Source organism: Hyla sarda, unplaced genomic scaffold (assembly GCF_029499605.1).
Source record: "Hyla sarda isolate aHylSar1 unplaced genomic scaffold, aHylSar1.hap1 scaffold_2387, whole genome shotgun sequence".
NCBI lineage: Eukaryota > Metazoa > Chordata > Amphibia > Anura > Hylidae > Hyla > Hyla sarda.
Window position 1 is genome coordinate 1 of NW_026609072.1, and position 25687 is coordinate 25687.

The window sequence follows — 25687 nt, forward strand, 5'->3', positions numbered from 1 at the left end:
TGCAGCAATTCAGCTCTGGCTGGGATTGATGGTCGTTCCTCTTCAGAGGGTAGCACCAACGTCGTGCCCGCCACGCTCCGCACCGTCATCACCGAGCGTCGTAATAATTACTTTGATAATCGCCAGGCAGCCATAACGCCGCCCGGATTTGCCCACATTTCCACTTTTTACTATTACTGGTATTTTTGGTGCATTATTGATTTAATTAAATTATTTTTTCCCTCTTTCCTTTCGAGCGCACACCCAAACCTGGGGTATGTTCTCCAAGGGCCTAACTGATGATGCGGCTGATGGCCTGGAGCGAGGGAAAGTCATTGTCTTCGAGGTGCAACTCCTTGTGATATGCAATGTCCTGGGGGGCCAGCACTTGGCTGCAGGAGGGGCAGGTGGAGTAGTCCAGTTCGGGGAGCTGGAGTCCCGTTTCCAGGCGGCTTTCTTGCTCTACTTGGACTTGTTGGAGCTTTGTTTCTGTCTAGTCGCAGCTCTTGGTGGGCGCTCAGCAGCTCCTGCTGTTTGGTGTTATCTGGAAGAAGCACCAGGAGCTCGTTGAAGATCAGACTGAAGTTCTCGCCCAGAAGTTGATGGCAGCTTTGTAATACTCAGAGGCAGATATCAATCCCTTGAAAAACAAAGAAATACATGAAGCCATCGACACGTCTGACCGCTCTCTTCTCATCCCTACAAACTAGGGCTGCACTTATGGAGGTAAAGACTGCGATAGAATAGACAAATGGTGAAATTCCCAACATTTAACGCCCTCTCCCCATTTCACATTAAGATGTAACATGTAGGGAATTTCAACTCTCATTCCACATCTATCTCCCCATTTCCCAGCTCTATTTCATGTTCAATATCCACCATTTTATCTCCCCCCCCCACCCCCACACATATTTCTTTCTCTAATCTCAGGCCTATCCCTCCCCCCCCCCCCCCCCCCCCGGTTTCATGTCTTACCCCCCCCCCCTCGCACGATTTCATGTCTATCCCCCCCCCTATTTCAGGTCTACCCCCCCCTCTTTCATGTCTAACCCCCCTGAACCCCCCCGTTTCATGTCTATCCCCCCTGAACCCCCCCAGTTTCATGTCTATCCCCCCTGAACCCCCCCCCCCCATTTTCATGTCTATCCCCCCTGACCCCCCCCCCCCAGTTTCATGTCTATCCCCCCTGACCCCCCCACAGTTTCATGTCTATCCCCCCTGAACCCCCCCCAGTTTCATGTCTATCCCCCCTGAACCCCCCCCAGTTTCATGTCTATACCCCCCCCAGTTTCATGTCTCTTCGGGATCCCCTGCATCGTCAGCGCTCTCCATCGTCGTCATCACGTCGCTGCGCACACTGTCCCGTCATCCAACTGAACCCCCCCCGTTTCATGTCTATTATCCCCCCCTCCCGGTTTCATGTCTATCCCCCATCCCCCTCCCGGTTTCATGTCTATCCCCCCTGATCCCCCCCCCCCCCCAGTTTCATGTCTATCCCCCCTGAACCCCCCCCAGTTTCATGTCTATCCCCCCTGAACCCCCCCCCCCCCAGTTTCATGTCTATCCCCCCTCCCGGTTTCATGTCTATCCCCCCTCCCGGTTTCATGTCTATCCCCCCTCCCGGTTTCATGTCTATCCCCCATCCCTCCCCCAGTTTCATGTCTATCCCCCCTCCCTCCCCCAGTTTCATGTCTATCCCCCCTCCCGGTTTCATGTCTATCCCCCCTCCCGGTTTCATGTCTATCCCCCCTCCCGGTTTCATGTCTATCCCCCATCCCGGTTTCATGTCTATCCCCCATCCCTCCCCCAGTTTCATGTCTATCCCCCCTCCCTCCCCCGGTTTTATGTCTATCCCCCCCTCCCGGTTTCATGTCTATCCCCCATCCCTCCCCCAGTTTCATGTCTATCCCCCCTCCCTCCCCCTCCTGGTTTCATGTCTATTCTCCCCCTCCTGGTTTCATGTCTATCCCCCCCCTAATTTCATGTCTATCCCCCCCTCCTCCCCCTCCTGGTTTCATGTCTATCCCCCCCCCCATCCCCTTTAATATGGTCCTGGTGGGTGGGAGTAACCTAAAAGAAACCTAATGCTCATCTAGCCCCGGTCCCCCGTAGATCTGCTGCAGATCCCATTTTTCTCCCTGCTGTCTCTGGATCTTCTGTGCTTCCTTCTTCAGAGACAAGCAGCTGATTGTACTTACAGGACCTTTCTGCTCAGCCAATCACTGGCTTGACACATGACACCGCTGCGGCCACTGATTGGCTGTGCGGAAAAGTCCTGAAACCAGCTGCTGTTCTGGAGTACAGGGAAGACACCGGGAACACAGAGGAGAACGGGGCTAGGTGAGCATCAGTTTTTATTCATTTTTTGTTTCCCCCCCACATCCCGGCACCATATTACACATGCAGGGTCTGGAGCCGGGGACCCACGGAAATTCAAGCTCTAATAAAATCGCCAGATTTTTTGTGGGCACGTAATTGTATACGGCATATATCATGATTTGATTATTTTTGCGATAAATCGTGCAGCCCTACTACGAACACATGAACGTCCAGCCAAGACCAGCGCTCATGTGTTCTGAATGGACAGAGGAAGGATAAGCTGCTGTCAGACTCCTCTGGCAGCAGCTTCTTTCTCTCTGAAAAAGTGTGAGGAGGCCACATACACATTAGACCTGTATTTCCCAACCAGGGTGACTCCAGCTGTTGCAAAACTACAACTCCCTGCATGCCCGGACAGCCGAAGGCTGTCCGGGCATGCAGGGAGTTGTAGTTTTGCAACAGCTGGAGGTCTACAGTTTGCTTTACTAGATGTAAATCACAATGAACCGAATTCAGATGCCATCTAGTGGTAACTAAATGCAATTACATGTGACAAATCGAAACGTTTAGCAAACAATGGAAGCGATTACTATCATATTCCAAACTTTGTCCGCAGCTGTATACAACACACACGGCGCTCAGTACTCACCTGTCTGAACTTGCCAGAATAGGACTTAAATTCATTGAACTTGGACTCGTCGCTGTGCAGGTAATCTTTGATGGAGTCGATCAGGTGGATGTTTCTTTGCTGGAAGTTCTCAGGTCTGAGGTAAGTCCTGGTGCAGAACGAGACCCAGATGGAAAGAAAAACAGAAAGCTTAAAGTGGTACTACCGTGGAAAACTTTTTAATTATTTTTTAATGAACTGGTGCCAGAAAGTTAAACAGATTTGTAAATCATTTTTATAAAAAAAAAAAAATCTTAATCCTTCCAGTACTTTTTAGGGGCTGTATACTAAAGAGAAATCCAAAAAGAAATGCATTTCCTGTGATGTCCTGACCACAGTGCTCTCTGCTGACCTCTGCTGTCCATTTTAGGAACTGTCCAGAGAAGCATATGTTTCGTATGGGGATTTTCTCCAATTTCTAAAATGTACAGTAGAGGTCAGCAGAGAGCACTGTGGTCAGGACTTCACAGGAAATTCATTTCTTTTTGGATTTCTCTTTAGTATACAGCCCCTAAAAAGTACTGGAAGGATTAAGATTTTTTTTTTTATAAAAATGATTTACAAATCTGTTTAACTTTCTGGCACCATTTTTATAAAAAAAAAATCTTAATCCTTCCAGTACTTTTTAGGGGCTGTATACTAAAGAGAAATCCAAACAGAAATGAATTTCCTGTGATGTCCTGACCACAGTGCTCTCTGCTGACCTCTGCTGTACATTTTAGGAACTGGAGAAAATCCCCATACGAAACATATGCTTCTCTGGACAGTTCCTAAAATGGACAGAAGAGGTCAGCAGAGAGCACTGTGGTCAGGACATCACAGGAAATGCATTTCTTTTTGGATTTCTCTTTAGTATACAGCCCCTAAAATGTACTGGAAGGATTAAGATTTTTTAATATAAGTGATTTACAAATCTGTTTTACTTTCTGGCACCAGTTGATTTAAAAAATAAAATAAAAATAAAAAAAGTTTTCCACGGTAGTACCCCTTTAAAAAGGTGCTTACAATTTTCTAAAACACATTTAGTTGTTATCCACAATTCAAACATCACCCTGGAAATGCTTTATTTGGACATCCTGAAGAAATGATGGTGAATGCCCCCTATATATGAGAGAAGGGCACTGCAGCCCTTTTCTCATAAAAAAGTTTTTTCCTGGATAACCCCTTTAATAGCTTCAAGAGAATAAAAAAAAAAAAGTTAATTGTTACTCACTCCTTCACTGGTTTGACGGGTGGCTGTGCAGGGAGAGGCGCCGATGATACATTGGTAAATCCTGGAGGAGGCTTCCCAACCGATGAGGACAATCCTGGAGGAGGTGGCAAAGGTGCGGCAGTCACTACGGGACAAAATCCTACAAAAAAAAAAAGCACCAGGTTAATAAACATCTTCAGAATTTTAGTTGATTAAAATAATTTCGAACTACCAGGAATTATTGATGTCAATGTTTAAAGGGGCACTCTGGGGAACACAACTTTACCCGATAGGGGATAAGTGTCTGATCATGGGGAGGTTCGTCCGCAGGGACCCGGCTCATGCTGCTCAACTTTCCATACTCCAGTGGGCCGTGGAGCCCACATTCAACGTTAAAGGGGTACTCCGCTGCTCGAACGCTGGAGTTGGGAGTTTGCGAAGTCATAGCCCCACCCCCTCATTACATCACGCCCCGCCCCCTCAATGCAAGTCCATGGGAGGGGGCGTGACGGCTGTCACGCCCCCTCCCATAGACTTGCATTGAAGGGGCGGGAAGTGATGTCATGAGGGAGCGGGGCTATGACTTCACAAACTCCCAACTACAGCGTTTGTTCCAAAAGCTGAGCAGCGGAGTACCCCTTTAAGAAGGAGTGATGGCCGCTCAGCCAATCACCGGCTGAGAAAGGAGATTGGCCTAAAAGGCTGTAACACTAGTGCATCTCTGAAGGAGGGGGCTAGAATGTTCCCCAGACACTTATACCCCTTTTAAGAGGTACTCCCTCCTTAAACATCTATGGCATGTCCTATAAGTTGGCCATAAATAAATGTGTAATAGGTGTCCTGTTGCTCAGATGTTTCAGTAACCTCTACAGAAGTGACTGGAGAGACCTGTAGACATGTGCGTCCACCTCTTCTATTCATTGGCTTCCTGGTGCAATGGCCAGAGGTCACCTCGCCAAGTGGGAAACCCCAATCTATCATATGTGGATAGATCATACATGTCTAAGGTGGGAATGCCCCTTAGAGACACTCAAAACCTTCCAGATTTAAAAAGGTGTGACTTTGTCCTCTAGTTTATTATTTAGCTATGGTAAAGGGATATATACCAATGAGAAGAGGAGACTGGAAAGAAAACCCTTTGGTGATGGCGCTGCGGCTCTCTCAAATGAAGAGGATGGACAAGAAGATATCTTTACAAGGTTCACAGTGGAACCACTTTTATTAGATTAGAAAATAAAAAAACTGGTGATGACGTTTTTCGGGAGGTCCCCTCCCTTCCTCAGATCAGGATCCTGATCTGAGGAAGGGAGGGCACCTCTCGAAATGCGTCATCGTCTGTTTTTTATTTATTTTTTAATCTAATAAAAGTGGCTCCACTGTGAACCTTGTAAAGATATCTTCTTGTCCATCCTCTTCATTTGAGAGAGCTGCAGCGCCATCACCAAAGGGTTTTCTTTCCAGTCTCTTCTCCTCTGCATCCAGGCCAGCAACCCTGCTGGATCCTGCAACCCAAGAGGCAAGCAGCGGCTACATCTCCACATAGCACCCCAATATCACTGGGGAGACAGGCTCTTTTTTATCGTACCTAAGGTGAGCAGCCATCTATATGGTCCTTGGGCCGATCCTCTGACCTACTGCTCCTGTTACCAAGGGTAATGCACTAGGCGCCGGTATCTGTCTTTTTTTTTTTTCTCCCAACAGATATACCAGTGAGAGGTCTACAAAAAAAATAATTAAAAAAACTACTGGTGGGATTTTACCTGGTGGTGGCATCCTCATCGAGTTACTGTTCCCCAATGCTGGAAAATCCTCATCTGGTCCAGGGTACTTTGGACCTGCATAGGACAAAGTCTTCAGCCCAGGGGGATCTTTACAGCCACTTCCTTTGTCCGGCACCTTTTTCTCACTGAGACCATTAACAACTGTGTTTGACTTATCGCTGAGGATTGATGTTGCAGGGGGTGTCGGGGTGCGCTCAATCTCTGTGGCATTCTCTTTGAGGGAAGAACTCGTCGACCTTTCTTCTACAGTAAGACCTGGGGATGAATGGCTTGGATGCTCTGATCCCACGCGCTTCTTTCTGTTGCTTTTCCCACTTGTTTGGGAAGAAGATGTGGTGAGCAGCTTAGAGATATCCATCATGGTCGGAGCATTGCGGAATTCCTGCGCAGTTATCCCTGTACCGTCATCTTCATCGTCGGAGAGGGAAGGAGGTCTCTGAAGTTTCTTGTAGGGACCTTTTGAGATACTCGGCTGGGCGGCTTTCTTTGATACTTTGCTTGAAGCAGCTATGGTAGGTGAAGAGGGTTTTGTGGAACTTTTAGAAGAGGAAGTTGTCCAAGCAGAGGTGACAGCCGATAGTGGTTTACCAGGCTTTATATTGGACACCAAGGCTGGGAAATCCTCTTCATGGAAAGCTTTTGAAGACCTTGCTGAAGAAGTGTACGATGGCCCAGCAGGGAAGGGGGAAGCTGAGGAGGAGCCTGAGGTGGACGACAGACTTGGAAAATCCTCTTCCTTTAGTTTAACAGGAGCTGATTTAACAGGAGCTGGTTTAGGTGCACTGCAAAGAAAAATAACTCTCAGGTCCCGTTCAATCATTTTATAACTACATTAACAAGAACTTTAACAATAAAGAGTACCTGTCATCACAAACTTTTTATATGTTGTTTATTAATGTATTAGAAACAACTTTATAATACTGTGTCATTACATTTCTTTTTATATTTATATATTTATTTTGACTTGTAAAAACTGACCACTAGGGGTCTCTCTACATGTTCTAAGTCTCTTATAGAGTTCAGACTCATGTATATAAGTCCTAACTCTCATAGTGCAGCCTGGACACTGACGAGCACAGCGCAGCTCCCTGCCTGTCAATCAGACAGACGGGAGCAAGCGCTGCGCACACTGCATGGCGCACTTCACCTACATTGTACACTGTCTGTAACGTCCTCTGTATTAAATAACGTCCTCTGTATTAGAGAGCACTTAGAACATAGTAAAATGAAAACATTTATAATTTACATAAAGTCAATGGACACCTTTGCGCTCTTTATTTTTTTTACTATTTCTAAATAGCTGCTGCAGGGTCTGTGAAAATCCTGTACATAGCTAGGTGTCCTGCTGCTTCTCCTGGAAATCTTCCCGCACACTACTCATGGCTTTGTCTGCTTTTACGCCCTGAGTAATGTAACTACTTAGATGTGTAAATCATTTTCCTTTTCCCCCTGATATTCATGAGCACTAAATATGTTCCTGTAGACCGGCTCACAGGAGACATCTTCTTATCATACCTCAATGGTGCAGCCACAGCAGAGCCAAAAGCTGGGAAGTCTTCTGGCTTCAATACCCCGTTGGAGGAGTTTGAGGTCATACCCAATTCTTTTGGACCTAAGAAAATATTTGCAGATTGTTATAGTATCTGTCCTGGAAGAAGCTGGTGTCTGAAGTTGCACAAAAGAATTTCAGTCACCTGTGGTATCTCCAGAGGATTTAGGGATAGGTTTTGCTTTGCGTCCCTCCTCAGGATCCCTAAAGTCCTCCGTCCTACTTTTTGGGCCATCGCCATTTTCCAGGACTTGTTTTCTCCCAGTTTCTTCTTGTCTTCTGGCTGCTACAGACGCTCTCACTGCAGCAGCAATCTCTCGATCTTCCTCTTCTCTGCAAGATAATCAGAAAACACAACAGTTAAAAGGGCACAGTTAAAAGGCACCTTTGACAGCGGCGATCTAAAGGGTTAATAGCCAGCCGCATGTCGGCTATTAACGCTGGCCCCCAGCTACAGGGATCAGCCGGTATGACGCGGGCTCGAGTCAGGAACCCGCGTCATACCCCGTTAACGGCACATGGACGAGCATAGACGTCCATGGTCGTTAACGGGTTAAAGGCCTTGTACACTTCTGCAACTGTTATTTAACTGCTGCAGTGCCCAAAAACGTTGCCAATCTCAACCCTCTCTGCTTACCTTTTATACCTCCAGCTCCCCCTGCGGTTCTGCTGACCTCCACGTGCCAACCCCCTTACTGGTCTTGCCTGTCTGTTATATCGATCCACCTCCTCATAATCTTCCCCTCCAACTACACCTGAAAAACACAAAAAGTCATATATGAGAAAAAAAAGAAACAATGAACCAGACTTTATTCCTACAGTGCGGTAAACTTAACTCCGCTTAACGCCCGGTAAACCAGAAACTTGGTAATCTGGCACCTGCCCTAATGCTAATGAATTAAACGAACTTTACTGTAATAAAAAAAAAAAAAAAAACTTCCTTTAAATAAACGCAGGACAGATATATGGACTGACAGTCCTTACCCTCAGCTCTGCGACTATGACTATGTCTTGGAGCATAGCTGAACTGAAGATCGATCTGCCGGTTCTGGCGTGCTTCGGCGCGGTTCTTGCTATGGCAGGAGGTTTTGTGTGCCTTGTAGTCAATTTCAGTCCGAAAGGCGTGTGTAAACTGCTCCGTGCTGCACCTCCCCTCCTCACACAGAAAGTGACTCTCGCGAAAGTGCTCCCTCAGGAATGAGTAGTCACTGTGAGGAAAACAAAAACAAACATACTGTAAAGCAGTGGTGTTAAAACTGGGGGCCTCCAGATGTTGCAAAACTACAACTTCCAGCATGCCCGGACAGCCAACGGCTGTCCGGGCATGCTGGGAGTTGTAGTTTTGCAACATCTGTAGTGCCACAGTTCGGACGCCACTGCTGTAAAGTAACCAGTGAAGATGTAGTAAGCATACACACATGCACATAAAACATTCTGATGCCTGGATTAAGGGGGTTATCCAGGGAAATGTCTTTATATCTATAATCTATAATATATATTAATATATCTATCTATAATATATACCTATATATATATCTCAACTGGCTCCAGAAAGTTAAACAGATTTGTAAATTACGTCTATTAAAAAAAAAAAATCTTAATCTTTTCAGTACTTACGAGCTGCTGAAGTTGAGTTGTTCTTTTCTGTCTAAGTGCTCTCTGATGACAGCTGTCTCGGGAACTGCCCAGAGTAGAAGCAAATCCCCATAGCAAACCTCTTCTACTCTGTGCAGTTCCCGAGACAAGCAGAGATGTCAGCAGAGAGCACTGTTGCCAGACAGAAAAGAACAACTCAACTTCAGCAGCTGATAATTATTGAAAGGATTAAGATTTTTTTTATAGAAGTAATTTACAAATCTGTCTAAACTTCTGGAGCCATATATATATATATATATATATATATATATATATATATATATATATATATATATATATAAGGTGCATGCATACCACGTTTTTACACATGTGTACAAATTTCAACCCGTATACAGTTAAAAACCATATAAGGTTTGAAAAATGATGTCCAGTTGTATCCGTTTTTTAAGAAAAAAACTCATACGTTTTTAACTTTTCACTCCATTTTGAATAAAGTTTCACTTGTTTGATTGAAATTCCAAGAAAAAAAAAACTGCAAAGTCAAAAACCGTATGGTGAAAACCGGATGAAACTGTACACACATACAGTTCTGTACGGTTCCCATTGACTCCCATGTTAAAAAAACGTATAGGGTTTAATACGGTTTTTCACCCGGACCAAAAAACGTGGTAGACTACAGTTTTGGGTACGGGTAAAAAAAAAAAAAAAAATATGACAAAACCGTACAGGATGCAAAACGGACACAACCGGATGATGCGTTTGACATACGGTTTACTATACAGTTCCGTATGGTTTTTAACTTGAAACCGTACAAGGGAACTGTACAGCAAAAACGTGGTGTGCATGCACCCTAAGGGTACGTTCACGCGCGCGGATTTTCTCAGCGTATTTAGCTGCGGATCCGCTGGTGAAGGCCCCGCTCTATGCTGGCTTTACATGTGCCTGCTGGTAGCGGCAATACGTCGCTACGAGCAGACACACTGCAGCGATGTGCGCGGAGTACTCGCACATCATGGCCGCTCTCCCTGCTCTGAGCTAGGCAGAGAGCTCCCGCGATGTGAGAGTATACTGCGACTCGCACATCGCAGTGTGTCTGCTGGTAGCGGCGTATTGCCACTACGAGCAGGCACATGTAAAGCCAGCATAGAGCGGGGCCTTCACCAGCTGATCCGCATCGTAAAATACGCTGAAAATCAGCACGTGTGAACGTACCCTAAAAAAGTTTATTCCTGGATAACCCCTTCTGCTGGGGTGTTCCTACAATACTAAAAGAATGTATAAAAGAGCATAAAAACAGACTGCGCCTTCTGTCACTTACCTGTAGTATTCCTGAGCCCCATCAGAGTCACAGAAGTGGCAGAAATAGTGGTCCCTGCGCAAATGCTTCAGCAGCTCATCATTGTCAAGGTAACGCTCATCACAGAACTTGCAGAGAGGATGGCCACGATGGGATGTGTCTTCTGGGTCGCCTTGGATGCGATGACGGGCGAGATCCCTCCGTGAATACCACTTCCGCTCATAGGTAAAATTCTTAAAATGATGAACAGAACATAAAAACGTGAAGACACCAAAGACATTTGCTGCAGCTTTTTTTTTTTTTTTAAAGGGTACCTCTCCTCAAAAAAAACTTTTGATATATTATAGATTAATGTATGCAGAATAACTTTCCAATAGCATGTTATTAAAAAATAGGAGCTTGTCTGTGTCCCGGCTGCAGTCTGAGATTTAGGACTCCTGCATGAGTTTTAAATCTATTTAAAAAAAGGCCTTGTGGCCAGGACTGGTAGGGAGACCTCTAGTGGTCATTTTTTCAAAGTGGAAAATTAAATAGAAAGAAATATTTTTTAACAACATGCTATTGTAAAGTTATTCTGCATACATTAATCTATAAGATATCAAAAGTTTTTTTTTTGATGAAAGGTACCCTTTAAGGCTCATACAAGGAGCGGATAGAAAAAGACAAAGAAATGCAAAGCAATCTATAGACAGACATGGCAGCAAAATATCTTCTCACCTTCAGGTGCTTCAGACAGAGTTTACAGCAGAAGAGCTCATGATGTTTCCTCATGTGCTGTTCTAGGTCAGCAAAGGCGTGGAAGGGTCTCATGTCAGGGCACAGGTGACATTCATGCTGCAGCAAGCGCCTGAATAAGAAATACATGATGTCTGAGAAATACGTTCAGACACTACAGCAAAACCACTCACCTGGGGGTATCACTATGGGGGGGGGGGGGAGATTTACCAAAACCTGTCCAGAGGAAAAAATGTTGAGTTGCCCATAGCAACCAATCAGATCGCTTCTTTCATTTTACAGAGGCCTTTTTAAAAATGAAAGCAGTGATCTGATTGGTTGCTATGGGCAACTCAGCAACTTTTCCTCTGGACAGGTTTTGATAAATCTATCCCCCTATTGCTATGCAGAATACAAACATTTACTGATTCTTTATAAATAAATTTAAAAAAAAAAATCTATTAGAGCCACAATATCACCAAAAGCCCATGTTTTTTTTTTTTTTTTTTTGTTTTAATCTCACAGCAGCCTATAACTTTAATCTCCAGCCCAATCTTCAGATTGGGTATGGGAAGGTGCAGGCCCCATTCTGGGTGGTATAGTTGCCAAGGCATCACTTTACAATGCCCAGTGAGCTTTGTACATGGAACCATTTGGTAATTTATAGGACTCACTCATGAACGTTCCTGCGTGACTTACTGTACCACCCAGTGTAGACCTGTACTACTCCACATTGATCTGCAAACACTACTGTTAAAGGGGTACTCCGGCGCTTAGACATCTTATCCCCTATCCAAAAGGATAGGGGAAAAGATGCCTGATCGCGGGGGGCCCGCCGCTGGGGACCCCCGTGATCTTGCACACCGCACCCAGTTAGACTCCGTCCTCGGAGCGTGTTCGCTCGATCACGGGGACGGAGCATTGTGACTTCACGCTGCGCCCCCTCAATGCAAGCCTGTGGGAGGGGGCGTGACTGCTGTCACGCCCCCTCCCATAGGCTTGCATTGAGGGGGCGGATTGTGACGTCACATGGGGGGTGGAGCCGTGACGTCACAATGCTCCGTCCCCGTGATTGACAGTAATCACGCTCCGGGGACTGATTCTAACGGGGTGCAGCGTGCACGATCACGGGGGTCCCCAGTGGCAGGACCCCCACGATCAGGCATCTTATCCCCTATCCTTTGAATAGGGGGATAAGATGTCTAAGCGCCAGAGTACCCCTTTAAGTTAATTACAGACAAAAAACAAAAGGCGGCGGCATAACGCCGACGCTGCACTAAACATAACAGTTCTATACAGAGTGCTCTTTTAAAAGGGGAGCCCGTTAGATTGAATATGCCGTCTAATCAAGGTTGACTTACCTGAAGAGAGAGAAAAGTTTGCTATCACTGAAGTAGATGTCGTGTTTCATCTCACATTGCATCTGGGAGGTGTTGATGCTTAAGAAGGGCGCAACTTTTCTAACAAACACCACCTGTAAGGACAAAGTCAGAAGGGTTGGAATTTTATAAGCAAATTATATCCAAGAAATGCAACTACATCCTGGGCAGCCATGAAAAAAGGAAAACTCTACACCAGTGTTTCCCAACCAGGGTGCCTCCAGCTGTTGCAAAACTACAACTCCCAGCATGACCGGACAGCCTTCGGCTGTCCGGGCATGCTGGGAGTTGTAGTTTTGCAACAGCTGGAGGCACCCTGGTTGGGAAACACTGGTCTACACACATAATCTACAACATTACATATATATTTTTTTTATTATGAAAAATAATTTAATTTAATTTAATTTTACTCACCAAAATGAAACTAAACTTAATCATTGCAATAGCGCATATTCTATATATATTTGTTGGTTGACAATTCACTAGACAGAGAAATGTTAAGATTGGTTGGGGGGGGGGGGGAGGTCTCAGCAGTTGGATCCCACCTAGGGATCTTCGTTATACGTCATAAAGGAGAATTGGAAAACCCCATTCTTACGTGTGGCATGCGGACTGTCAGATTTGATGCAGAACCTGCTAAAAATATCTGGGACCTTAAAAGGGGTTATCCAGGTAAAAACTATATATATTCTAAACTGGGCGTTTCCCGAGACAGGTGTCATCAGAGAGCACTTTAGACAGAAAAGAACAACTCAACTTCAGAAGCTCATAAGTACTGAAAGGACTAAGATTTTTTAATAGAAGTAATTTACAAATCTGTTTAACTTTCTGGAGCCAGTTGAGATATAGATATAGATATATAGATATAGATATATAGATATATAGATATATAGATATATAGATATATATAGATAGATATAGATATAGATATATCTATATATCTCAACTGGCTCCAGAAAGTTAAACAGATTTGTAAATTACTTCTATTAAAAAAATCTTAGTCCTTTCAGTACTTATGAGCTTCTGAAGTTGAGTTGTTCTTTTCTGTCTAAGTGCTCTCTGATGACACCTGTCTCGGGAAACGCCCAGTTTAGAAGAGGTTTGCTATGGGGATTTGCTTCTAAACTGGGCATTTCACGAGACACGTGTCATCAGAGAGCACTTAGACAGAAAAGAACAACTCAACTTCAGAAGCTCTAGGAGAAGTACTGAAAGGATTAAGATTTTTTAATAGAAGTAATTTACAAATCTGTTTAACTTTCTGGAGCCAGTTGATATTTAAAAAAAAGTTTTTTCCTGGAATACCCCTTCAACCCATCCCAGACACAGGGCGTACTGGTATGCCCTGGCATCCTGGGATTTAAGGACCCAGGGCATACATGCACGCCCTGGACGTTTCCGTTCACTGCCGGTAACTGGGGGGTGAATGGGATGCCTGCTGAAATCATTCAGCAGGCATCCTGTGCAAACTCCTGGGAGGGGGTCCTGAGACAAAAGAAAAGGGCGATTGGTGCTGTCCAAGACGGCACCAATCACCCTTGTCCAGCAGGAGTGAGATGGCACGGGTGTCACCTTACGATCGCGTGAGGACCGACCAATCACCCTAGCCTGCTGGGCTGTGATCTGGGCGGCGATCAGGGCTTGTTGGGGGTCTCTTACCTGTCTTCAATGGCAGCGGAGGTCCCTGGAGGCGGCGGCGTGGTCCCTGGCGGTGGAGGCAGCAGCGGCGGATGAATACAGCAGGAGGTCGGTTGTTTGCCTCCTGCCAACAGCAACAACTCCCAGCATGCACAGCCAAAGGGCATGCTGGGAGTTGTAGTTATGCAACATCTGGAGGCACATTTTTTTCATAGAAAAAATGTGCCTCCAGCTGTTGCATAACTAACTCCAAGCATGCTGGGAGTTGTAGCTGTGCCTCCAGCTTTTTCATAGAAAAAGTGTGCCTCCAGCTGTTGCATAACTTCAACTCCCAGCATGTATGGTCTCAGTGCATGCTGGGAGGAGTTCTTTTGCAACAGCTGGAGGTACAGGGTACATTCACACGGGCGGGGGTTTACAGTGAGCTTTTCTGCTGCAAGTTTGCTCAAACTCCCAGCGGGAAACTCAAAGTAAATCCCCGCCCGTGTAAATGTAGTGCTGGGCGGTATGACCAAAAATGTATATCACAGTATTTTCTTTTTAATTATGGCGGTTTCCTGGTATTTAAATGGTATTTCGGGGGGGGGGGGGGGGGGGATGGGAGGCCTCAGTATAGTGTCAGGTAGTCGGGGGTCCTCACCATGGTACCCGGGATCTCGGTCAGGCCACCCGTAACTCTCCTCCATGTCTCCGCAGTTCTGCTCGAGTTTCCCGCTCCCGCCCGGAAGTCACGTTGTAGTCCCCTCCCAGCTCCTCACAGTCAGTGCGGCTCGGACTACACTTCCCAGAGACGCTGTGCCGCCGGACTTTTCTCTACGCCATCACGCATTGGAGTTGGTTGCTATGGAAACGGTATTGCGGTATGTGAAAAATTCATATCGTAAAGAAAAAAAAAACACACACCGGTATTTGGTGTGAACCGGTATACCGCCCAGCACTATGTGAATGTAACCTGAAAACACTACACTACACAAAATAAAAAAAGTAAAACACTACATATACACACCCTTACACATTTACCCCCACCCCCCCACCCTCCCAAATGAAAGCCATTGGGCTTTTAGAGAGAGAATTTGGCTGGAATTGAACACCATGGGCATTTACAAAGCTCCCATAGTGCCAGAACAGTGGAACCCCCCCCCCCCACCCCACGTGACCCCATTTTGGCAAACACACCCCTAACGGAATGTAACAAGGGGTGCAGTGAGCATTTACACCCCACAGGTGTCTAAAAGATTTTTTGAACAGTGAAAAAAAATTATTTTTTTTATTTGCACAGCCCACTGTTCCAGAGATCTGTCAAACGCCAGTGGGGTGTAATTACTCACTGCACCCCTTATTACATTCCGAAAGTTTCCGAAATAGTTTCCGTAGTTTCCGAAATAGGGTCACATGTGGGGGGGGGGTCCCTTGTTTTGGCACCATGGGGGCTTTGTAAACGCACATGGCCCCCGACTTCCATTCCAATCAAATTCCCTAGCGGTGGGACTCCTGCGATCTGACATCTTATCCCCTAGCCTTAAAAAAAATCTCAAACTTTTTAACCAAATTAGTTTGTTTAAAATCCCTCTATTTTGACAACCTATAACTTTCATCTTTCCGTATAAGCGGCGGTATGAGGCCTCATTTTTTGTGCCATGATCTGTACTTTTTATTGATACCGCATTTGCTTATATAAAAGCTTTAATACATTTTTTTATAAATTTTGTTTGGGAATAAAATGTGACAAAAAGGCAGCAATTAGAGATTTTTTTTCTACGTTTACGCTGTTCATCATACGGGATAGTTAACATTATATTTTGATAGTTCAGACATTTACGCATGCGGTAATTCCAACTATGTTTATAAAAAAAAATAATAATAATTTTTATGTCCCCATAGGGGACTATCTATAGCAATCCTTTGATTGCTAATACTGTTCAGTGCTATGCATAGGACATAACACAGATCAGTGTTATCAGCTATCTTCTGCTCTGGTCTGGTCTGCTCGATCTCAGACCAGAGCAGAAGACCCCAGGAGACGGCTGGAGCCAGGTGAGCCATTATGGATGATCAGATCCCCGCGGCTCTGAAATTTTTTTCTTATTCTTACGCCTATATGCCCGGACTGCCTTAATAAACTTTAACTTACCCTCCACTAGAATTGGTTTCCTATGCTCCGGCCCAGCTATGTCACACTGTGCTCAGCTAATTGCGGGCCAAAGCGATGTCCCACCACGGCCGGTAATCGCTGTGGCTGAGGTTTAGCTGAGCGCAGTGATGTGTCGGGCCCCAGTAGCCAGGAGAAGACCGAGGTCGGAGGACAGGGGACCGAATCACGCAGCACCGGGGGAGTGGCAGAAGGCAAGTTAGGCTGCACACTATAAAATCCATCCGTTTGATGTTCCGTTATAAAAACCCTGAAAATTGACCGTTAAACCGCCGTTAGAAAATCCCAGTCTACGGGATTTTTAAATTATCCGTTTTAACCCGTTATTAAAGGGGTACTCCGGCCCTAAGACATCTTTTCCCCTATCCAAAGGATAGAGGATAAGATGTCTGACCGTGGGGGTCCCGCCGCTGGGGACCCCCGCAATCTTGCATTCAGCACCCACCTGGAGGAGTCCGTCACGCCCCCTCCCATAGACTTGCATAGCGGAGGCGGGGCGTGATGTCACACAGGGGCGGAGTCCTGACCCGTGATCATCACACGGCAGATTCTGAGCTGGCCGCGCGGCGTGCAGCTCCCCGAAGTGGGTGCTGAATGCAAGATTGTGGGGGTCCCCAGTGGTCAGACATTTTATCCCCTTATCCTTTGGATAGGGGATAAGATGTCTTAGGGCCGGAGTACCCTTTTAATATCGGGTTATAACTAGTTAAAACGGATAATGTAAAAATCCCATAGACTATACTGGGATTTTCTAACAGGGTTTTCATAACGGAACATCAAACGGATATTTAAATCGAAGAAAACAAAAATGGAGGTCGGGGGGCTCACACTAAGAGATAGATATATATATATATATATATATATATATCTATCTCTATCTATCTATCTATCTATCTTGTAATCCAATAAATAAAGAAATGTGATACAGACCTCAAGATAGAGATTATATATATATTAAATGTGATAGGGTATAAATATATGGATAAAATTGTGATTATATAAAAAAATATATAAAAAACAGAAATGATTGTATAGTTATATAATATCTATTCCTAAATTGTATATTTGTTTCTGTTATATATATATTTTACATAATCATAAATCCATATATTTATACCCCATCACATTTACTATGGATATTTAAAACAGATGAATTTCATAGTGTGAAAGCAGCCTTTAAGTTTATTATAGAGGAGAAATAATTTTTGACAGATAACCCCTTTAAAAATTACCCCCCCAAAAAATAATCACAGTCCAAACTACTAAACACATGAGACAGAGGGCGCCGTATACCACACCTGGGGAATGACAGCCGACCAGCCTGTCCAGTGCCGGTGACTCACAGAAGAGTAGTGAATCACTGAAAAGTCCGTCACACTATAATAGAGACGTCATTTACACAACCGAGCCCGAGTCCAAACCACCATGGAAATGTCATGTACTGATGAACCTTGGCTCTGGTGTCAGCCAATCAGATTCTAGCTCTTATTCACTAAATCAACATTTCCTAACCAGTGTGCCTCCAGCTGTTGCAAAACAACAACCCCCAGCATGCCCGGACAGCCGAAGGCTGTCCGGGCATGCTGGGAGTTGTAGTTTTGCAACAGCTGGAGGCACACTGGTTAGGAATCAGCAGTGACCGGATAGGGCCGAATTGTCACCAGCAGGTCCCGCAGGCAGCCATGAGATCAGCAGCTGTCAGAAACCTGACACTTCACCTCCATAGAAATAACCTGCTGAGCACAACAGACACTCATATCTATGGAAGCCTCTGTCCCTCCATAGATACTCTGGTGGAAAACTTTTTTTTTTTTTATTTATTTTTTTAAATCAACTGGTGCTAGAAAGTTAAACAGATTTGTAAATGACTTCAATCAAAAAATTATTTGTCCTTCCAGTACTTCTTAGCAGCTGTATGCTACAGAGGCAATTCTTTTATTTTTTAATTTCTATTTTTGTCTTGTCCACAGTGCATCCCTGCTGACACCTCTGTCCGTTTCAGGAACTGTCCAGAGCAGCATAGGTTTGCTATGGGGATTTTTTTTCTCCTGCTCTGGACAGTTCCTGATACGGGCATCAGGTGTCAGCAGAGAGCACTGTGGACAAGGCAAAAAAAGAAATTCAAAAAGAAAAGAATTTCCTCTGCTAAAAAGTACTGGAAGGACAAATATTTTTTTCAAAGAAGTAATTTATAAATCCGTTTAACTTTCTGGAGTCAGTTGATTTAAAAAAATAAATAGATAAAAAAAAGTTTTCCACGGGAGTACCCCTTTAAGGGTTACTGTCTCTTTAAGAAACTTGTTGGGATTTTAGATCAATCACAGTCCTGGCGTTGAGGTCTGTGCTTGATCACGTCTCTAGCACAATGTTTCCCAACTAGTGTGCCTCCAGCTGTTGCAAAACTACAATACCCAGCATGCCCAGACAGCCGTTGGCTGTCTGGGCATGCTGGGAATTGTAGTTTTGCAACAGCTGGAGGCAGTATCAAAGCTCTAGGACATGTCAAAAGTTTTTGTTTTGTTTTTAAGAAGAATGTTACCCATAAATAAATGACACTACGGTGGTGCCCAGGCCGGGGTCACCTCTCACCTTGTCCAGCTCTTCCCGGCACACGGCGCAGTACTTTTGCTCGCACAGAACCCGCATCTTGGTGGAGCAGCGGTAGCACACGGGGTGGTCACACTTCCCTAGAGCGAACACATCAAACTCCTGACAGCACAGGACGCAGCTCCCCTCCAGATCAAACAGCTTCCCAGACTTGGACGCCATGGCCAGCAGGCGAGAGATGAAGGTGCCCCTCTGATCAGTAGTGGTAATACCAAGACACGATTGTGTACCGGGGGGGTAGAGTGTGGGGGCACTAGTGATTTGTGAGGCAGGGGTACACTAGAGGAGGAGGGGGCACTAGTGAGAAGTGAGGCAGGGGTACACTAGAGGAGGAGGGGGCACTAGTGAGAAGTGAGGCAGGGGTACACTAGAGGAGGAGGGGGCACTAGTGATTTGTGAGGCAGGGGTACACTAGAGGAGGAGGGGGCACTAGTGAGAAGTGAGGCAGGGGTACACTAGGAGGAGGAGGGGGCACTAGTGAGAAGTGAGGCAGGGGTACACTAGAGGAGGAGGGGGCACTAGTGAGAAGTGAGGCAGGGGTACACTAGAGGAGGAGGGGGCACTAGTGAGAAGTGAGGCAGGGGTACACTAGAGGAGGAGGGGGCACTAGTGAGAAGTGAGGCAGGGGGTATTAATGGGTATAAAGTGGTGAAAGAGATGAAGAGAGAACTAATGAGGAGGTGGAGGAGCTAGTGAGCAGGAGAAGGGGCACTGGTAAGCAGGGAGATAGGAAATGTAGCACTAGTAAGAAAGGTGGGGCACTATTGAGCAGAAGAGGGCACTAGTGAGCAGAAGAGGGCACTAGTGAGCAGAAGAGGGCACTAGTGAGCAGTGAGGTAAGAAAAGGGGCACTAGGGAGCACTTGTAAACAGTGAAGCAGAACGAGGGGCTTGTGAGCAGAGAGGTAGGAAGTGGGGGTACTAATGAGTAGGGTGGGGCAAGTGAGTGAGGGGGTGGGGCACTAGTGAGCTGTGAGGCAGGAGGAGGACACTAGTGAGCCGAAAGGTAGAAAGAGGGGGAACTGGTGAGCAGTGAGGCAGCAGAGGCCACACTGACAGTACAAGATACTTCAAGATGTTACTGGAAAGAGCCGCTGTGTGGCCGTAAAGCAGCACCAAGGGCCGGGGTGAAGATTAAACGGAGGAGGAGGAGTCCCGGCCTAACGTTAGAAGTTCCGGGTGGGGATGGAGCCGACCCCTCGCTCCACAACAGCGCACACACGTTACCGGCTAAGGAAACGTCACGCAACTGACGCATTCCGCCGGAAGTTAACCATAGAGTACGAGCTGAGGACGGAGCAGAGCGTCCACTTCAGCCTGCGCTCTGTGACTCTCCGGAGGATTCAACTCTATCACAAGCTACTTGTTACCGTGCTAGATGGGGACCCCTGCTGGTGAAGTCTGGACACTGCGCGGTTGTTCTGCTGTTCCCTTTATAAATAATATCTGGGAGACTGTCAGGTGTCACTAAACTCCAGCTCGTCCATTATATTTTTTACTTCCTGTTGACAAAAGTGACAGAAGTGCCGCCATGTTGTCTCTCTTAGTGGAGACGTCCATCTGGTATTAGTAGAGCAGGTGGACTAAATTATCATTTCTCTTACATTTCTGAGACACGGATTGCCTGTGTGTTACCTCCTAGAGGACAGGGGCCATATATGGGGTCTCTCTGTCTGGCACTGTATATGGGCGGGCTCTCTCTGCATGGCACTGTATATGGGTGGGCTCTGTCTGCATGGCACTGTATATGGGCGGGCTCTCTGGCACTGTATATGGGCGGGCTCTGTCTGCATGGCACTGTATATGGGCGGGCTCTCTGGCACTGTATATGGGCGGGCTCTCTGGCACTGTAGATGGGCGGGCTCTGTCTGGCACTGTATATGGGCGGGCTCTGTCTGGCACTGTATATGGGCGGGCTCTGTCTGGCACTGTATATGGACGGGCTCTGTCTGGCACTGTATATGGACGGGCTCTGTCTGGCACTGTATATGGACGGGCTCTGTCTGGCACTGTATATGGGCGGGCTCTGTCTGGCACTGTATATGGGCGGGCTCTGTCTGGCACTGTATATGGGCGGCTCTCTGTGGCACTGTATATGAGCAGGCTCTCTCTGGCACTGTATATGGGCAGGCTCTCTCTGTCTGACAATGAATATGGGCGGGCTCTCTCTGCATGGCACTGTATATGGGCGGGCTCTCTCTGGCACTGTATATGGACGGGCTCTCTGGCACTGTATATGGACGGGCTCTCTCTGTCACTGTATATGGACGGGCTCTCTCTGGCACTGTATATGGGCGGGCTCTCTCTGGCACTGTATATGGGCGGGCTCTCTCTGGCACTGTATATGGGCAGGCTCTCTCTGTCTGACAATGAATATGGGCGGGCTCTCTCTGCATGGCACTGTATATGGGCGGGCTCTCTCTGGCACTGTATATGGACGGGCTCTCTCTGGCACTGTATATGGACGGGCTCTCTCTGGCACTGTATATGGGCGGGCTCTCTGGCACTGTATATGGGCGGGCTCTCTCTGGCACTGTATATGGGCGGGCTCTCTCTGGCACTGTATATGGGCGGGCTCTCTCTGTCTGGCACTGTATATGGGCGGGCTCTCTCTGGCACTGTATATGGGCGGGCTCTCTCTGGCACTGTATATGGGCGGGCTCTCTCTCTGTCTGGCACTGTATATGGGCGTGCTTTCTGTGTCTGGCACTATATATGGTAAACAGGGCGGGCTTCTGGTTCAGGAATTCATCAGCGCTGACCGGGAGAAGGACATCAGACAGGTAGGATACCTTCACAGAGGGTTTTATTTTGGATAATGCAACGTGTTTCACCACGCATGCGTGGCTTCATCACTTGCCTGATGAAGCCACGCATGCGTGGTGAAACGCGTTGCATTATCCAAAATAGAACCCTCTGTGAAGGTATCCTACCTGTCTGATGTCCTTCTCCCGGTCAGCGCCGATGAATTCCTGAACCAGAAGCCCGCCCTGTTTAGCATTGTCCTACATCAGGAAGGCTGCAGATCCAGATTATTATCCACACGATTACCATTGTATGGGCTACACAACTATGTTGGGTGAGCGGTGATTCTTCCCCCTACCCTCCCCCCACATTTTAGTGATTTTACTCCACAAGGAGCGCCTCCGTCTTTTTTCTTTCCTCTGGCACTGTATATGGGCAGGCTCTCTGTGTGGCACTGTATATGGAGAACTCTATCTGGCATTCTATACGGGTGGCCTCTTTGCCTGGCACTGTATACGGGCGGGCTCTCTCTGTCTGGCACTGTATATGGGTGGGCTCTGTCTGGCACTCTGTATGGAAAACTCTATCTGGCACTGTATATGGGTGGGCTCTCTCTCTCTCTCTCTGGCACTGTATATGGGGGCGGGCTCTCTCTGGCACTGTATATGGGCGGGCTTTCTCTGGCACTGTATATGGGCGGGCTTTCTCTGGCACTGTATATGGGTGTCTCTCTCTGGCACTGTATATGGGCGGGCTCTCTCTGGCACTGTATATGGGCTCTCTCTGGCACAGTATATGGGAGGGCTCTCTCTGTCTGGCACTGTATACAGGCGGGCTCTCTCTCTCTCTGGCACTGTATATGGGCGGCTCTCTCTGGCACTGTATATGGGCGGCTCTCTCTGGCACTGTATATGGGCGGCTCTCTCTGGCACTGTATATGGGCGGCTCTCTCTGGCACTGTATATGGGCGGGCTCTCTGGCACTGTATATGGGCGGGCTCTCTGTCTGGCACTGTAAATGGGGCGCTCTGTCTGGAACTGTATATGGGGTCGTTCTCTGTCTGGCACTGTATATGACGGCACTCTGTCTGGTACTCTTTATGGGCAGTCTCTCTCTGTCAGGCACTCTATATAGGAGCTCTCTGGCACTTTATATGGAGGCACTCTCTGGCAGGCTCTGTATATGGGCGGCACTCTGTCTGGCACTGTATATGGGCAGTCTCTCTCTGTCAGGCACTCTATATAGGAGCTCTCTGGCCCTGTATATGGAGGCACTCTCTGGCAGGCACTGTATATAGTGGTGCTCTCTGTCTTGCAGTCTATATGGAGGTGCTTTCTGGCACTGTATATTTGGCTGATCTCTGTTAGGCACTGTATATGGGGGCGCTCTCTGTCTGGTGCTATATATGAGGGTTTCTCTACTAGGCTTTATTTATGATCATTACTCTGTGGCCGACACTGTATACGGCACATTCTGTTACTAGACATTTCTCAATGGGGCTGCTAAGCATACAATACATAAAATCACCACAAGATGTCCTCAGAGTACAGAGGGGTATGTTCTATCTATCTGATCAGGAGATGTTCATCTTGTAACTTCCCAGGGGGTAAAGAGAGACCAATGAATAATGACAAAATAAACATTACATAACATTTCACAGATATATCTATAATAAAGCTCACAATAAACACAAAGAGAGAATCAGAACCCAAACCCAACCAATGGCTGAAATAACCAATGATGACGAAGAGGTAAGTACATGTCAATGAGGAGCACATGTTGGGAATTAATGATGGTTCTAGTAGAACCTACTGTCTGCCTAAGAGGACCAGCGTACCATAAGTCTATATGATCATGGAGATCTGAAGCTTGTAGATCCATAACATCTCCCTGTAATGACCTGAGATAATGGAGTCTATTGGGGAGATGCCCATATGGACCACCTGACGATGTCTTGAGATACTGTGTTGGACCTTCTCAGTAGTTATTTCCACCACGACCTACATCCAGGTTGTTGCCTTTCTCAGCCTTAAAGGGGTATTCCGCCCCTATACATCTTATCCCCTATCCAAAGGATAGGGGATATGATGTCAGATCGCTGGGGTCCCACCGCTGGGGACCCCCGGGATCTTGGCTGCAGCACCCACCTGTTGCGGCTTCCGGAAACGCTGGAGGCTTCAGCTCACGACCACGGTGACGGGAGATCGTGACGTTCTGACTCCGCCCCCGTGTTCCATCACACCCCGCCCCCTCAATGCAAGTCTATGGGAGGGGGCGTGATGGCTGTCACGCACCCTCCCATAGACTTGCATTGAAGAGGCGGGGTGTGACGTCACATGGGGGAGGAGTCATGACTTCACGATCTCCCGTCACCGTGGTCGTGAGGCGTTAGGATGAGAGCCTCCAGCCTTGCCGGAAGCCACAACAGGTGGGTGCTGCAGCCGAGATCCCGGGGGTCCCCAGCTGCGGGACCACAGCGATTTGACATCTTATCCCCTATCCTTTCGATAGGGAATTAGATGTCTAGAGGCGGAGCACCCCTTTAATTTGGGATTCCAGAAACCAAGGATTCTATGCAGGAAAGAAAGAGCAAAAGTTATATGAACTAAATTGGAAAACAAACATTTACAAGCTGGGGAACTGAATAGTACAGTTACCATCAATGACCTGTGCGGCCCGATCCAGCAAACCCTTGGATACGTCTTGTTGGCTCCATCTTCACCTGCTCCACCCGTACGACCAGCACAGGGAGTGCGTCTATATCTTCTATATTGTAGTTGATGACGTTTGGATTGCTTGGCCATGAGCAGTTCTATAGATTATTGATGCCGGGCCCAGTATAGAATGAGATCAATGGAATATAATCTTTAATTTACTGGATAATGTCGTGGAAATATAAAGTTGTCACATTGCCTTCATGGTGGGCTTCATATTGTGCGATATGGCGTACATTCTTGTGTTGTCAACTGGGCACCATAGCTGCAGATGTGGTGGCCATTGATGGCACATGGAGGTGTCATATCTTCTGTAGGCTGAATTGTTGCAATGCATTGGCTTTGTACGGTGTATATGGGTGTGGCTTTCTACGGTGTATATGGGCGTGGCTTTGTACGGTGTATATGGGAGTAGCTTTGTAAACCCTCCCTTTGCTAGGTATAAATAAACCTCACCCTCATTAGCAAGGGGGATTCTATCCTGGCAGACCGCACTGAGCCTGGATTCCTACAGCAATAATCTCTGTGTAATACTGCAACAACCTGTAATAATGTCCCCCTTAATAGAGTGGGTAGATAAGTGGATTGGGGAAGAGTCGGTAGGTTCTTCCCACTGCATAATTAGGTCACTCCAGTAGATAGGTCCCCTCAGGTAGTTTACACCCCCCTTCCCCCCCCAAGATAGTAGGTAGTAGATAGCCTTCCATATTAGCTAGGCAGGAACGTAGTAAATAGCCCCCCAATGTTAGGTAGGCAGCAGATGTCCCTTATATTAGTAAGGCCGCAAATGTCAGCACCGCCCCCCCCTCTTTTGTCGGCGGTTCCTGCAGCCCCTCAGCACGGCCTCCTCTGTTCTTTCCCCTTCCTCTGGGCTCCAGTGGCTGATGTTGTCACATTGTGCGCTGGCGTGCAGAGGGAGAGTTTGGCCTCTTGTGTTTGCTGGCTTAATGCAGCCACAGGCCCAAGAGTGATTGACAGGGTGAGGAATCGATGGCTCTTCACCCTGTCGAACTTCCCACCGAGCTCCACATTTACCTTTAGACTCCTCATGAGGAGGCATTTACATTTAAATGCCGGACATGTGGGTGCCAAAGCCAGAATATCACCCCAAAAGCGGGAATGTCGCCTTCAGCTCCTGTTGATACTTTATTATTGCAGCGTAAATGTACAGTACTGTACACAAACAGGCACGCTGCACCACCTAACATTTACAGTGCATGTCTGGGGGAAACCAGGTACTGCCAATCACCTGCCCAATACCATCCCTACAGTGATCATGGTGGGGGCAGCATCATGTCTGGGGGAAACCAGGCACTGCCCATTACCTGCCCAATACCATCCCTACAGTGATCATGGTGGGGG

At 46.9% G+C, this 25687-nt stretch overlaps 1 protein-coding gene across 1 annotated transcript; it reads right to left on the reverse strand.

Annotated features, from left to right (window-relative positions):
- Nucleotides 1-553: 553 nt before the first annotated feature.
- Nucleotides 554-20102, reverse strand: LOC130322896 (E3 ubiquitin-protein ligase ZNF598-like). The gene is made up of 12 exons (XM_056553114.1): nucleotides 18850-20102; nucleotides 12456-12568; nucleotides 11098-11227; nucleotides 10402-10613; nucleotides 8472-8695; nucleotides 8125-8242; nucleotides 7633-7820; nucleotides 7454-7550; nucleotides 5918-6720; nucleotides 4179-4317; nucleotides 2948-3074; nucleotides 554-619 (listed from the first exon to the last, which is right to left on the reverse strand). Exons 1-12 carry the CDS (start codon nucleotides 19027-19029, stop codon nucleotides 554-556), a joined length of 2397 nt encoding a protein of 798 aa, XP_056409089.1. The 5' UTR covers nucleotides 19030-20102.
- Nucleotides 20103-25687: the final 5585 nt, after the last annotated feature.

Bases quoted from the DNA above. Each gene is read 5' to 3' on its own strand.
- LOC130322896 (XM_056553114.1), bottom strand. From the start codon at position 19,029: ATGGCGTCCAAGTCTGGGAAGCTGTTTGATCTGGAGGGGAGCTGCGTC. The intron at 7,821-8,124 runs GTAAGCAGAGAG...ATTATCTTGCAG, and splicing joins GGGAGCTGGAGGTATAAAAG to AGAAGAGGAAGATCGAGAGA. The intron at 6,721-7,453 runs GTATGATAAGAA...TTTTCTTTGCAG, and splicing joins GCTGTGGCTGCACCATTGAG to TGCACCTAAACCAGCTCCTG.